We start from the raw sequence: 15,496 nt of genomic DNA on the forward strand, positions 1-15,496 counted from the left end.
GTATTAACCAGATGCTGACTCGTTCAAATGGCATGTGATTCACTTTTGATGAAACATCCTCGTTGAGATCCGCTTAGACCTTAGCAGCACTCACTAGTTGACCTCAATAATATCATGATTCAGTACCTAATGTTAAATGCTGTACACTTCAACTCTGGTGTCATTGTCTTCTCCACTGAGTCTCTGGCAGGGGTTTGTTTGTGAGTGTGTGTGGGGGGGGGGTCTGTCTGGATTTGAGATTTGGAAAGGAGTCACAATATAGCCTCAAAACAAACATCACATTGTGTCCTCAGCTAACATAGCATTGTGTTAAGTGTGTGTATATAGTGTGTATTGCTACACACACATACACATTTTTTGCATTTGTGCCTGTGTCCTTGTCATGTTATGGTGCACATTTTGCTTAAGTTATGCCCCACTGTGCCACTGCTGTGCTTATATTGCTCTTACGTCATGTACTTCTCCACCCGTAGTGAGGTCTAATAATCCAACATATTATATGCTATAATTAGATATTTGAAATAAATATCAGGAACAATATATCAACTCTAGCATCGCTGTTGCTCTGTACACCGGAGACACTTGTGTGTCACCCAATCAAGTATTATCTTGGTGGAGTGTTTTTAAAGTTTAAAATGTAATTATATAACAATCTATCATGAGCACAGACAACTCATCAGCATTTTCAGTATCATGAGTGATTATAATACATGGTTGTGCCTAAAAAATTAGGGGGGGCGATTTCACATGTGATCTCAGTATTTCTAACTAAGCTGCTGGCTAAGGTCTTTACAAAATGCTTTTCCACATCATGTAGAAAAAATTTATTTATGAAAAGACCAAAAGAAATGAGAGAAGATGGTGTTTATGTTAAGGTGCAAAGATTTTATCCAGATTCCTTAGGAGCTATTATTGAAAATTCATTATCAGTTTGAGTCTCAAATGGTTAGAAAGCTCTGCCAGAGGATCTCAGGTTGGGATTATTAAGGGTTTTTAAATGGTTTGCAGAACAACTGCGGGCTCCACCTTACTGAGCTTTTAAAAGGCATTCCTGACCTTGTGTCATGAGCACTTGACTACTGCGATGTCCTGTTACAATGTTACTGCCCAAGCTGCTCATTGACACAAGTGGAAGCACAAATCGAACGGCCATTTCCAGCCACACTGCCCTGACTGCCAGTCAAGTTCATGATCCATTTTAAAATAGTGCTGATCACTCAAAGAACTCTGTAACTCTGTACGGGTTGGCACAGGAGAACTTTTCTAAACTGCTGATTCCTTTCAATTCGGCGAGATCCAACAGGTATTCAAACTAATGACTGCTGATGATTCTGCAGATCACAGATTAAATCAAACTAAGTTTAGGAGCAACTTAACATACTGTATGATTACATCATGTTACATGTATTTTATAGCATTTTGCTGCTTTTAAATGCTCTATTTAGTTTACCACCATCTATATTTTGATGTCTATTTTTTCATTATTATATTCTCTGATCTTACAGCATGTGTTAGTACACTGTAATATTGTGATAGCCGTAATTTTCTGTGTCTCAGTTACAGTATATCATTTCATTTTCATTCCTCCAATATGTTGTGTCAAAAAAGCTGACCAAGTAAATGTATGAGTGCACTAAAAGCCTCTCCTCTCCTCTCCTCTCCTCTCCTCTCCTCTCCTCTCCTCTCCTCTCCTCTCCTCTCCTCTCCTCTCCTCTCCTCTCCTCTCCTCTCCTCTCCTCTCCTCTCCAGGCTGAGGCAGTGGGACAAAAACTACCACCAACCACGTTCAGCTTCACCCATACCCAGTGCATCCTCTATGCATTGGGGGTTGGCATGTCCACCAAGGACCCAGAACATCTTAGGTATGTTTTTCAACTCAACTTTATATATCACCTTTCATACAAACATGCAGCCCAAGGTGCTTCACATAGCAAGATAAAAACAACACAATAAATACAATTTCGCAAGACTGAAAATTACAACAATAAAACAATAAAATGTTGAAAATAAGTAAATAAAACTCAATAAAATAAAATAAACACAAGGGATAAAAATAATTTTTAAAAACAACAATGATTAAAACATAAAAATTAAGGCTTTAACATTACTCCAAATTGAAAGCCAGATTAAAAAGATCTAAGTGTTTAATTTCTCTTTAAAAAATAAAGAGACAGCTTGTTATTCTAATATCCAGAGGTGGTGTGCTCCTCAGTTTACTGGCATAAAAACACAAGGGTGACTTTCTGGTACTTTTATGGGACACATAAGGAACATTAAAAAGAAAAGTGCTGGAGGACCTCAGAGATCTGTCTGGAACATAAAATGAAAGATGATATCTGATGCAGGAAGGAGCAAAGTCATTTAAAGCTTTATAAACACGTAAAAGAACTGTTAAAATCAAATGTGAAAGATTCAGGGAGCCAGTGCACTGTCTTAAGTGGCAGGGTGATGTGATCCATTTTCTTAGTTTTGGTTGAGATGCTGGCCGCAGCATTCTGGCACTAGCTGTAGTTTTCTCACAGGCTTTTTAGGTAATCCAGTATAAAGGGAATTACCATAGTCTAAACTGCTTGTAATAAAAGTGTGAACGAGCATTACAGTATCTTTCTGAGTTAAAAAAGGTCTGACTAGTCAGTATTTCTAAGATGACAAAGGGGATATTTTAATGACCTTGTTAAATTGATAATGAAAAAGAGTCTAAATCCACTCCCACATTTATGATGTTTACTAAGACCACCAAGCATTGAGTGCAGTTGTTCTCTTTCTGCTTTGGGTTTCTATTGAAATAATCTGCTTTTGCTTCATTTAGTTCTAAAAAGGTTTGACCTATCCATACATTAATGTCAGTGAGACAGGCAGTTAGACAATACAGTGCATTGGGGTCATTTGGTGAGCCAGAAATGTACAATTGCGTATCATCAGCATACAAATGGTAATTGATATGATGGTTAATTATATTTCCAAGTAGGAGCATGTACAGTGAAAACAAAATAGCTTAGAATTCTTCCTTGAGGAATACCACGTTCAGTACCATGAGTCTTTGATACATAAGCACCAAGGGTGACAAAAAAAAAAAAACAGTCTGCCCGTTAAATAAGACTAAAATCAAGCTAGAACACGGTCAGAAACACCCATCTATTTCTGTCAATGGGTCTGTCAATAAAATTTCATGGTTGATTGTTCTAAACGCTGCACTGAGGCTTAAAAGAAGAGGAACAGCCACATTGCATCTACAATAGTCCCCAAGTCATATAAAGCTTTCAGTGGGAGTGTCTCATTGCTGTGGTTTGCTCGATAACCAGATGGGAGCTTTTTTGAAAAGCCGTGTTAGTTAGATGAAAAAGTCATTGATTGAAAACAATTTTCTCTAAAAGTTTTCCAAGAAAAGGTTGATTAGAAAAGACTGTGTAATTGTTTATCTCTGAGTAATGTTGATTGGATTTCTTGAGGAGAGGTTTTACCATTGAAGTCTTGAAAGCTTTGGGGAAGATGCCTAAATTAAGAGAGGAGTTTATTACACTTGTTGTTACTTGGGAGAGACTGTGGAAATAGTATTTAAATAGCTTGGTTGGGATGGGGTCTGAAGCACAGGTGGAAGACTTCATCCTGCTTATCACTTCACTGATGACATCACGTATCAAAGGATGAGGAGTTTTGAGTGTCTGCGTTTTCAGTGCTGGCTCTAATAGAAACTATTTTTGAAAATAGTGAATCAAATTCTTGGCATTTAGGAGCTGTTGTTATATTTATTATTGAGACTGAGAGCAGGTGATGGATTTAGAAGACTGACAATTGTAGAGAAAAGCACTTTGGGATTATTTTGGTGTTTGGAAATTATTTTTGAAAAATGGGCTTTAAATTATTGTAAATTATAATTTGATCTTTAAAAATGTCAAAGTGAACATGTATTTGCTTTTCCTCCATCATCTCTCAGCTTTTTTGACAATTTCTTTTCAGCTGACAAATAGCAGCAGTTTTTCATAGTGATTTGTGAATTAATTCCCTTTTTTAAATTTTGTGCAGGAGCAACCGTATCTAGTGAGAGTCTTTATTTATCATTAAAACGTCATAAAAAGGTAACCAATTAAGGCAGAAAAGTTATTCACCAGAAGCAGCAACAAGATCCATGAAATCCAAAGTCCTCAGATCAGTGTAGTTGCTGACATAAAAATGAATAAAGCAGATATTGATTTTATCACCACTCATAAGACCAATGGACATAAAATCACAAAATTCAGATAAGAAGTTGCCATCATGCTCGGGGAGCTGATAGACAGTCAAAGTGATTACAGGCTGGTGTGCTTTGATAACCATTGCAAAGTATTCAAATGTTGAAAAATGCTACAAGAACATGGAGTACAGGCAATACTACCAGCTGGAATATAAAAAGGTAAAATTAGGACTTTAACAAAGTAGCTGGAGCAGTTGAAGTAAGCCAGGCTTCAGTTAAAAAATAAAAGCTCAGACCATGTTCAGAAATAAAATCATTTATATAAAACGTCTTGCTAGAGTGGGATCTAATATTCAAAAGTGCTAACTTTATCAGCTTGAGATCAGGCCTCAGTGGGACTGACTGTCAGACCAATTTTCATTAGGCTGCGTGCATTTCTGCCATAATGAGGGATCAGTGTGACATTAATGTGAGAGACTGAGCTGTTGTGAGGAGCAATCCGTGTTTGTGTGTCTCTGCTAGCAACTGTTTTACTTTAACTGCCCCCAGGGGTCTGAAAACTCAAACTGTGTGAAATTGAACTGAAAGAAATGATAATCTCAGTGCATTCGCAGTGCCATACCTTGACCTGCACAGAGAGAAATAAAAATCCAGGTGTGCCTGAGCTGTTATTTTTATGTCTTCAACTCTAGACTATTCCCATGCAAGTGATTTTTTTTTCACAGTTAAGTAACTTTTTCATGCAGGTTCCTGTATGAAGGCCATTCAGACTTTAGCTGCCTCCCCACCTTCGGGGTCATTCCCTCCCAGGCAGCCATGATGGATGGCGGGCTGGGCTCAATCCCTGGACTCAACATCGACTTCACACAGGTTAGAAAACCTACACATGTTCATGTCTAAAACAGCTGTGTGTAAACGCTGTTGCCTTTGTGCATGTGGGACACAGTTAGATGTACGTGTGCATATTTGTATCCATATGATGTATTTATTCACATAGTCATGAACACAAGCAGAACAACAATAGTGCGGAAATTATCAGTGAAGCTTTAAAGTCCTTTGTTATCATTATACTGTATGTCACATCTATTGTGTTGTTTTTCATCAGGTGTTACATGGGGAGCAGTATCTGGAGCTTTACAAACCTCTGCCCACCTCAGGTATTTCCTTCATTGTTATTAAAGTACTTACAATTTCTCGCCTATGTCTGACAAATTACCGTGAAATATATGCAAGAAAAGCCATTTAAGCCCCTCACTTGGAGGATTTTACGTTCATGTCTTAACTGGAACAAATCTGAGTTCAATAGATAAAACTGATGCCGTTAGCTTGTTAAAGGGGACATATCATACACATGTCCAGGTCTGTATTTATATTCTAGGGCTGTACTGGAATATCTTTGCATGATTTACAGTTAAAACAACTTGTTATTTATCTTAGACTGGCCCTTTATGCATCTATTCAGTTCATCGTCTGTCTGAAAAAGGCAGTTTTTGCTCTTGTCTCTTGAAGGCCCCCCTGCTGATGAGCCCACTATGTTCTTTTTGGTTAGCTTTTAGCAGCTCTGGATGTATCTCCAACAAACAGTAGTAGTCAGATTTAGCTTCTTTTTCATGTTCATGTGCAAGCCTAAATCTGATTCAAAATACGTGAGTTGGGACCAATGGACAGCATTTTCTAGGCTTGTGGCTATAATCTATCGTTATCATGAGGAGGAAGTCATGGTAACATTGCAAATGTTCAGAGCAGGCCAAAGCCCTGACATTTGAATTTCAAGGAGCATTTTACATACGTTCACCTCATGTTTTATATTTTTGATGTTTAACATAGATATCCCACATCCTAATAGTATATTAATGACCAAAGATCATAAAAAGCATGAAATGTCACCTTTAAGAACCCACAGAATTCAATTATGATACATTATTGAAATTAAAAGTAAATGGTTAAATCCATTTTCAGGACAACTTACCTCTGAAGCAACCATAGCAGATGTGTTGGACAAAGGATCTGGAGCTGTCATCCTCTTGGATGGTGAGGTGTTTTATTTTTTTTGCCTATTGGGGTGCACAACTTTAATCATACAGTATTGTGTATTTATTTCATATTCATTTGTTTTCATCACTCTAACGTGCGTTTTTCCTGAAAGTTGCCTCTCAGGCTGAATTAATGAAAGTTAATTTACAGTCTGTGTCTGCAGGGATTGAAATAATGGATTGGGAATGACTCATATTTCTGTTTGACAATCCCATAGAGATGGATGATATTAGAACCACTCTGATCTATAATTAATCCGACTTTAAACAAATAACATGGGACCTGAGGTTCCCTGAGGATTCACAAAGGGAACTTTTGTGTAATTTCTTGATAAACACCAAAGCAGTCAGTTTCTTTAATCCTCCTAGAGTGAAAGCAAAGTTATTCTGGGTGAGCACAACACAGTTACATCCTGCAGAAGCAGCCTTGTTTATCTTTATGCCTGGTTATATTTTGAATTGACCTAATGAAATTAACCAGCCGGCACACTGACAGTAGTCAGGGTGTGCTTCATTCTGACAGCTGCTACTTGTCTCCTTACAGCCAGTCTCCACATGGCTTTTCCCCTCTTGGTGTAATTTTACTTTGTAAGTGTGCTGTAATGCGAAAATGACGCACAAGCAGGTAGTTTGTTGTTATACTCAATCTTATATGTGGCGTTGAGTATCTGTTAGAGCATTTACCAAGCACAGGATACTGCTACCTTATACAGTACTCCTGTCTTCCTTTAGTCTAAATCTACTGCAGTTTGGGTGAATACTTTAATAGGACTTAAGTATTCTGAAGCATAATGACCCAAACTGTATTAACGATACATTTTTATTTTTAAGTTATATTTATAAAGTAAATGCAATCATTTAACTTTATGTAACTGGTAAAGTGCAGTTATAGTTTTAATGCACTAAATGTTAGATATTTCTTTACCTTACCTAAGTGCAGTTATAAGGTACTTGCACTTCACTTGAGTATTTCCATTAATTATTAATTTAACTTCTACTCCATTACATTTATTTAATCACTGAAGTTATTACTTACCTTGGAGATTGAGATTAAACTAATAGACGAGTGTGTTGGACAATATTTATTAAACCAGCAGTGATTGATTATGTGGCCACTTGGGGGCAGCAAAAATAAGTCGTAACAATGACATTGACAAATGATAACGTTTTTTTTAAGTTATAGCGAAGTTGTTAGTAAACAGTTGCCTAGCTACACATTGAGCAGCAATATTAGCTCTCATGTGGAGTTGTCTTTCAGGCCATCTGGTTATTTAGCTCTGTTTTTTGGCTAGTTAGCTGCTAAATGCTTTATAAATTTCCCCAGCTGATATTTGGTGCTCAGCAGGTTGCGTGTAGTGGAATTGTTAAGAGGTTTTTTAAGTCAACGCTACGATAGTGGACCAAAATGTTAAAGTTGTGAGCGGAACAATCAAACCTGAGCTCAAGGATAATAAAAATCTCCATAGAGCAGAGAGGAAGAGCAGGGTTTGTGAATAATCTGAGTTTGTCAGTACAGGCGACACCTTTCACATGTGATTCGTGTTTAATAAAATATTATTTTAGCCCCTTTAATTAAAATCTTGAATGCAGGACTTTAACTTGTAATGAAATATCACTGCTTAAGTAAAGGGTCATTTCCTTATTGGAAATACTAACTGCCACTTGTGCTGCTATACAGTGAACACTTACAGTGGTGATGAGCTGATCTGCTACAACCAGTTTTCAGTGTTTGTCGTTGGAGCTGGAGGCTTTGGAGGGAAAAGAACTTCTGAGAAAGCCAAAGTACGTACTCCATATTTTAGTCTAATTGACCAAAACAGACAATAAAAGACACCAGGAATAAACACTGTCTTTGATTTGTTTTATTTGTGTTTTATTTCCTCCAGGCTCCTCTGCCTCCACCTAAACGTGCACCAGATGCTGTGGCGATTGATTCTACCACAAAAGACCAAGTGAGTGCGTCTGTGTGGGTTTTGTTGCAGAACAAATCAGATGCATAGATAATGCGTAGACGGGAAAAGGACATTTATTTTTTATTTCTGAGTGCTGCCGAAATAACCACAAAGTCATAGACACAATGTGAAGGTACGGCAGATGGGCGCGCAGAAGTGTTAAAAAAAAAAGAAGAACGCTAACTGTATGATGCAGCAGAAAATAAAAAAGAAAGGGGAATTTAAAAAAACTAAATCCCTTGAGCAATTTAAATGACTGCAACTGTATTACTTCAAAGACATTCTTATTTTAGGTATCTCTTCTATTGCCTTCATGATAATTTAATTTCATCCCACATTTGTGTATGAAAAGTTCAGGGGTTTATGAATTAGATATAGATCTAAACAATGTCTGCTTACCCCGCGGTTACAGGCGGCCTTGTACCGTTTGAGTGGAGACTGGAACCCTCTTCATATAGACCCCAGTTTTGCTGCCATGGGAGGTGAGAGCGCATTTCTAAATCTTTAGTAACTTGGATTAAAGGGAATTTTTTCCACTCAAAAATATCTTTTAAGCTATTTGGGGTTTGGTGTAAATCTTTCCCTGAGATTTTAGGTCAAATGAGTTTTGATCTCTTTATACTTTACATCGTGTGCTAAAAAGTGCTCTTTGGTTAGGCTTCAAGTCGCCCATCCTCCACGGTTTGTGCTCATTTGGCTTCGCTGCGAGACACGTCCTCAAACAGTACGCTAACAACGATCCCTCAAGATTCAAGGCTATCAAGGTAAGTCTCACCTGTGATTCAAACCCTGTCATACATTGTGTGAGTCATTGGGCCTTATGCAAGAGCCACTCAAAAGAATTTATCATATTTACCCATATTAATATTCTCCCTAATTTTCTCCTAGTTATGAACAAAGTCACAAATGATCCAGATCAGATACAAATAGTTTGTATTTTTCTACAGTGGCTAAAATACTTAATTACTTGCTATAGTTTCTTAATCTAAATGAAATTGAAGTTTAAATATCATAATGAAATCAACAACAATAACAAAATAAAAATCAGAAAGTCAGTATTCTGTTCACCAGTATCTTCATGGCTCACCACAATTTAAATTGAATTTTTATGTTTAGTTTTTTAAAATTGGCTTATTTTGACCAAAATATTGTTTAAAAAATGCTGTCACTCTGACAGGTGCATCAGGGCCTTCATGCAGGTCAGGTCCCTGTCAGGGTGAACATCCTAACATCATATTAAACGTGTATACTTGTAAATTGTGTAGCACCTTTTCATACATGTTTGTGTAATTTTAAGTGATTTACATGAGACTGAGAAGCTGATAATAACCTTGTAATTCATGCGTGTAGATTATACTGAAAAACTGGGACTATAGCATAACTACTTTGCTTCATGAAGTATTCCCTCTTCCTTTCTGTCACAGTACGTTGCTGCTCTGATGCCACGTCATCAGCAGCTGTATTCACATAATATGACCCGCTGATTTCTGACAGCAGGACTCAAAGATCTACATGTTGTGCTTATGGTAAACATTTTTGGGAATTTAACTTGGCCTCAAATGGAGGTCAGGTATCCTTATATGACAGTTTTGGGCAGTTGATCAAATCTCCTGTACAGGTTGCATTGAGTTGAAACAAGCAGTTCATGGCAGGTTTGAGCAGTGTGCTGAAACCTCTGAGCACTCACCTCACAGAAAAAAAATAGAGATGAAAGAGCAGAACATGAAAATGTTGAAGTGCAGCTTAGGTTGCACAATGGAGACATGGGAGTTTTCCACTTCAATCTACCCGAATGAATACCCGAGTCTTTTACGAAGCATTTATCGGGGCTTGTTAAATGCAATAAAATCATTTAATTGCAGAGCTTGTAACTCTCCCACCATCTTTTCATCCCCTGTTTCTCTCGGTCAGGTTCGCTTTGTGAAGCCAGTGATGCCGGGCCAGTCACTACAGACCGAGATGTGGAAGGAAGGCAACAGGATTCACATCCAGTGTACAGTCAGTATTTCACAGCAGCATCCGTTACAATCATCGCCACAGATCTGCGATTTCAATGTTGCTCTTTGTTTTTCTGCATGTGTTGTGTTGATCAACCCCTCTTTTCATCCAGGTGAAGGAGACGGATGCAGTTGTGCTATCAGGGGCCTATGTGGATCTACATGGTGCGTCAGAGGCTTCACCAGAAAACCTTACCAAAGTATGTCAGTCTAAAGTATCTATCCTCTCTATTCCCCTCATCAAATTAGATAATGGAAACTTCTCCTCTATCAGTGCTGTGGATGATTTAGACGTTTGACGCAGCTGTGACATAAAGATAGACATCAGAATATTTAATGGAAGCTGTCATTTCTACCTTGGCGCAGGGAGGAGGCCTCCAGAGCGAGCTGGTGTTCGCAGAGATCGGCCGTCGCATTAAAGATTTGGGAGCAGAGCTGGTCAAGAAGGTGAATGCTGTGTTCGGCTGGGAGATCACCAAAGATGGAAAGAACGTCGCGCAGTGGAGTAAGTGCACTGAACTCACCACCGGAAGCTGAATATGTTTCATTCATCACTTTATAATTCAATGTCATTTTGGGCAGAATACTACAGCTCCCTGAAGCGTCTCACTCTAGATTTGTTGTTGACTCTTTTCCTCTACTTCCATCCTAAAAGACTGTCAGCCTCTTCAGTGCTCCACTTAACACTCAGACATCAGAGTCTAGAAACAGTATTTAGTCTGACACCAGTCTGCAAAACAAAGGTTGTTAATCATTAACACTAATCATTGGACTCTAGGGCTGTTGCAATAACCACAATATTGCTATACTGCACTGTAGACAAGCCAACCGTAGTGGATGGCAAACTACTGCCACAAATGTGCCATGTTCACATTTCTTCTTCTTTACATGGCGCTCTGCTCTTCTTATTTTACACTTCAATGCGTGTGAATGTTCAGCAGCTCCCCTGGTCTGGTTCGGCCGGCTCCAGAGAATCCTACCTGCCGTGTGCACACTCACATGCTGAGCCCTCATAACAGAGCCAGGCTCAGGGTGATTGGGGGCTTGGTGCTGATGATGCTCAGTAGATAAAAACACATCTGTATGAATATATTTTTGCCTTCATTATATGTTTAAATTCTCCTGGGTCACCACCAGGCTGAGCAGGCTGTCATTTGACATACGAGGTAAAGTCATTTTCCACCAATCATACAACTTAAAGACGTGTCCAGCCAGACTCCATTCATTAATCCCTGTTTTAAGGGGATGTTAACCTTATCGGACGTATGCCAACATTGTTTCCTGTCACAACACAATTTAGTAAGTCTTTTATGTGTTCTTCAGGTACTGCTGCTCTGTTTGTCCAACACATAATAAGACTGACTGTGATTTTCCCCAAAAAAAACCCAAAAAACCAAAAACCTCCTAAATGCACCGCAGGTATAGACCACATACCATGCTGTTGAACCACCCTGGAGAGGAAACTCCTCCACCATACAGCCCTATCAGAGACAGACTCAGTGTTGGTGCCTCATACACCAGCGAGTTGTGGAAAAGTCACTTTTCTTTTTCTCTTGCTGTTTTCTTGTAGCCATTGATCTGAAGAACGGTAGCGGCGCCTTGCATGAAGGCCCATACAGCGGGAAGGCGGATGTGACCATCACGGTGTCTGATGAAGACTTCATGGAGGTGGCTCAGGGGAAACTGAACCCTCAGAAGGTAACAAACAAGACCCATTCAGTCCCAATGAACCTGTGTTGATGTGTCATGTTTTAACTTGTCTTTTTTTTCCTTCGTGTTGCTCCACATAAAAGCCACATTTATACTGTAACTATTTATCACAGTATCTTCTGCTTCAGACTCTCCTACCATGAACAGCAGCTCAGCACTGTGTGTCAAGTCTATTCAAATTTGAAGGTTTAGTGTATAAGGGTCAAATATGTCTTTCAAGCAATTTTTGGGTTAATACCATTAGTCAGATTTAGTGCAAAATTAAACCATTGATGACCACTTAAGAATTGATGAAATGGTCAGAAATCTTTACAGATACCAAATTAATGCCTCAAGACCTTGATGAGCATCATAGAAAAATGTATGCTGTGATTTGGCATCAAAACTTTTCACATTTGCAGATTACTGTAAAAATGGCATTTTTTGGCGATTGGATGGTGAGCACTTCTGTTCTGGAAATTGCTCAGAAACTTCCTTATTGTCAGTATACCTAGAAAAAAGCCTCTGAATGTCCTCGGTCTCGGTTTGTGGTTGAAAACTTTAACGAGGCTGTGATTATTCTAAAGGTCACATGGCGTCATTTTATTCAGAGAGATCAAGTTTCAAATGGTCTACTACTATGGGGAATCGCATCATCACACATGAATACATTTCAGCGCAATGAATTGAGTCTGAGCTCTCCAGTCATAGCAAATGTATGCGATTCCAAGACTTTCCAAGCCTCCGGTATGCAGAAATATTCAAACACACCATTTTTAGAATAGATTAAAATAACACATTTACACTGCATACAAAATACTGCATGGGATTAGCATAAAGGTGGCGGGGGGGTTGTGGGAACCCATAGAACCTGTTTTCATTCATATATTTTTAGTTTAGAGGTCAAGGGACACCTTTGAAAATGGCAAATGGCAGCTTTTTCCCCTCACCAAAATGTAGCTTAACTAAGCACTCTTTAGCCCCTTCCTCAACAAGCTAGGCACAGTTAGCACCAATTGATTTCTGAGGTCGTCTAGTTTCAAATGACACCAGTATCTTCACTTCAGCTTTAAAACTTAACCCCGCTACAGCCTCTGAAAGACAGTCATGTCAGCAGAGGATGCCAGCGTCCTGAGGTTAGTGGAAGAGGTTAAAAGCTTTGTTCATGTTTTAACTAAAAGACACACTTGATTTTTCCCAAACAGATGCTACTTTGCGCAGAAGTAATGAGGTTTTTTGGTTAAAATGTAACCCATATTATAAACACTGTCGTTCCCCAATGTTCAAATCCCTTCTTGTACATTTTAATTAAAGAGAAAGTTCCCTTTGAAGAGCCCTCCAAATCTGTAATGACGTTTTCCTTGATCTCTACATGTCAGATAAAAAATGAAAGACTCTGATCAAACAAAATTCAGAAAGCACTCAGCGCGGGTAATCAATCGACGCTACTTGTTATGTCTGTAGCATCTCATCTGTCACAGGGAGTAGCCATCACTGTACAGAATTTATATGCTTCCAGGAGCGCTTGATATTGATCTGAGGGCCAGTGTGTGTGTTCTTCACAAAGAGTGTCGGCAGACTGCGGTGCTGAAGATCCCTCAGGCAGGGTCTTTTCCAGCCCCTCAGACGATGAAAGCAGCAACTGGAGAAAGATTAGTTGGTAGAATTGAAAAGGACGCTGCTAACTGTCATCCAGGGTCATCACAACCCCCCAACCCCGTGATGGATTCAAGCCGAGGAAAGCGCTGCACATCGTTAGTACTTCAATAAAGAGACTTTTCTGCTGCACCTCCTAGCTCTGGAGCTTATGAATATTCTTTCATTGTTCTGCTGCCAGAGCAACAACGGTCACATTCCCGCTTGCCCAAAGACCTGGCTTGTTGCTTTTTCATCTGTGTGAAATGTTAGCCACGGGCGCCTTGGCCCTATTTTACTCTCCGTGTAATAGAAAACAGCCAACCAGCAAGAAATCACAAGAGACGTGCTTTCTTTTTTTCTTTTTTTTAAAGAAGAAAGAAAATAAAACTCGTGTGTCTTTGTTGTTCTGCTAGGCGTTCTTTGCTGGCAAGCTGAAGGTTAGAGGGAACATCATGCTGAGTCAGAAGCTGGAGGTCATCCTGAAGGATTACGCCAAGCTGTGAGCCTCCTCAGCCAACCAATCTGATGACTTCAGGAACTAACCAGCCTACCAGCCCTCTCCTTGGACACTTTCCATTTGTGCTAATGTGGCCTCTCGCTTCCCTTGCTCACGCCTCTTCCTCACATCTTAGCTCCTCCCAGCAGTAGGGGAGGTGGGGGGGATGAGAGGGAGAGATGCGTGGACAGAGGATTTTTCTATTCACCAAACGAGACATCCTCGCTCACTCCAGCGTCATTTTTGAGGAGACAGCAGCTCCTCATGACGCATCTCATCTGTCAAATGTGAAGTAAATATTAAAAGAAAAACACCTGAAGACTGCGGCTCCAATACTGATTATAGATCTATGTGCAGTGTCAGGTTACCACAGTATATGACACAAATTAAAATCTGTAAATATCTATGTGGGGGAGCATTAAAAACAGATAAACTTGCTTTAAATAAAATATAGTGTAAGATGTAGAACAGCAAGTCTTACATCTTCTTCAGGCTCAGTCGGATATTTATAGGAATAATAACCTCCACTATCTCCAAGGAAGAGACAGAGGAGGAAGGAGTGATGCCATCTGGTAAAAAAACCCATTTGAAATAGCACCTGTGGTTCCTCGCTAGAGGCCTCCTCTCTCCTCACTCCTCTGGGATGCAGAGGAGCGACTGGAACATCCTCTGTGAAGGTGAAACTAGATCGGTTTCAGGGTCACAGAGGAGCAAGGATGGGAAGAAGCATCATTAGCAGAAAATGGAAAGCACCCTTCATCTATACTTTTCTGGTCCCGTTTCATTTACATGTTTTTGCCTTTTTGGAATAGATTTGTCTTCTATGAATTAACTTTCACTGTAGTGATAAAATGAGTCCTTCAAATAGATGGAGACTGATATGTTTAGAGGAACAGACGGAGGAAGCAATAATTCACTGTAATTCCAGCTTGTTAGTTTACTTGGTTGGTTGTTTGTTGTCCGCCCTTGCCTTAAATGTGCCCTTAAAAACACTTGCCTTCATAGAAATTGACTACTGATCTTCATAAAATTAACTCAGCGTAAAGTCTCAGATGTGACACCAATCAGTCATTGTGTCCCTCCTTTAGGAGAAACAAACGTCTACCACAGTGAGCTGAAACACTGCTCTCTTCTACATTGTGTGAATTCACTGCTTGAAGTCATGATTATAATCAAAAGCAGTTTCTTGCTCGGGCGGACCAGTCATAATTGAGTTTATTTCATCATGAAATTAAGTTTTATGTACCTCTTACTGTAATCGCAGAACATTTATGAACTGTATAGTAATGTAGAGTTTATTACCAGTCAGTGTGACAGATGATTTTTGCTTAATTTCTTTGTAAACAGTGGAATTGCAATAAAATTCTATGTTTTTTGTTTGCTCTTTTATGTAAAATAATAATAATTCAGACTAAAAGCTGATTTTTTTTGATACTTATAACTATGCTGCAATTAAAGTTTAAATTTACCTGTATCAAATTAAAATGTCCATTTGGTTTGTTTTTGTCATACGTGATCAA

At 39.0% G+C, this 15,496-nt stretch overlaps 1 protein-coding gene across 1 annotated transcript in view; it reads left to right on the plus strand.

The window, feature by feature from the left end:
* The window catches only part of hsd17b4 (hydroxysteroid (17-beta) dehydrogenase 4), a 28,646-nt gene extending 13,174 nt beyond the window's left edge, over positions 1–15,472 (plus strand). The window contains exons 13-25 of the mRNA XM_062417568.1: positions 1,750–1,862; positions 4,918–5,041; positions 5,277–5,328; positions 6,131–6,202; positions 7,883–7,986; positions 8,091–8,156; positions 8,569–8,638; positions 8,814–8,920; positions 10,068–10,154; positions 10,267–10,353; positions 10,520–10,658; positions 11,724–11,851; positions 13,894–15,472. Coding sequence (XP_062273552.1) covers positions 1,750–1,862; positions 4,918–5,041; positions 5,277–5,328; positions 6,131–6,202; positions 7,883–7,986; positions 8,091–8,156; positions 8,569–8,638; positions 8,814–8,920; positions 10,068–10,154; positions 10,267–10,353; positions 10,520–10,658; positions 11,724–11,851; positions 13,894–13,983 — 1,239 coding nt within the window. The 3' untranslated portion in view covers positions 13,984–15,472. The remainder of the gene's footprint in view (positions 1–1,749; positions 1,863–4,917; positions 5,042–5,276; positions 5,329–6,130; positions 6,203–7,882; positions 7,987–8,090; positions 8,157–8,568; positions 8,639–8,813; positions 8,921–10,067; positions 10,155–10,266; positions 10,354–10,519; positions 10,659–11,723; positions 11,852–13,893) is intronic.
* Positions 15,473–15,496: the final 24 nt, after the last annotated feature.

This window comes from Scomber scombrus, chromosome 4, assembly GCF_963691925.1.
Source record: "Scomber scombrus chromosome 4, fScoSco1.1, whole genome shotgun sequence".
In the NCBI taxonomy this organism is placed as follows: Eukaryota; Metazoa; Chordata; class Actinopteri; order Scombriformes; family Scombridae; genus Scomber; species Scomber scombrus.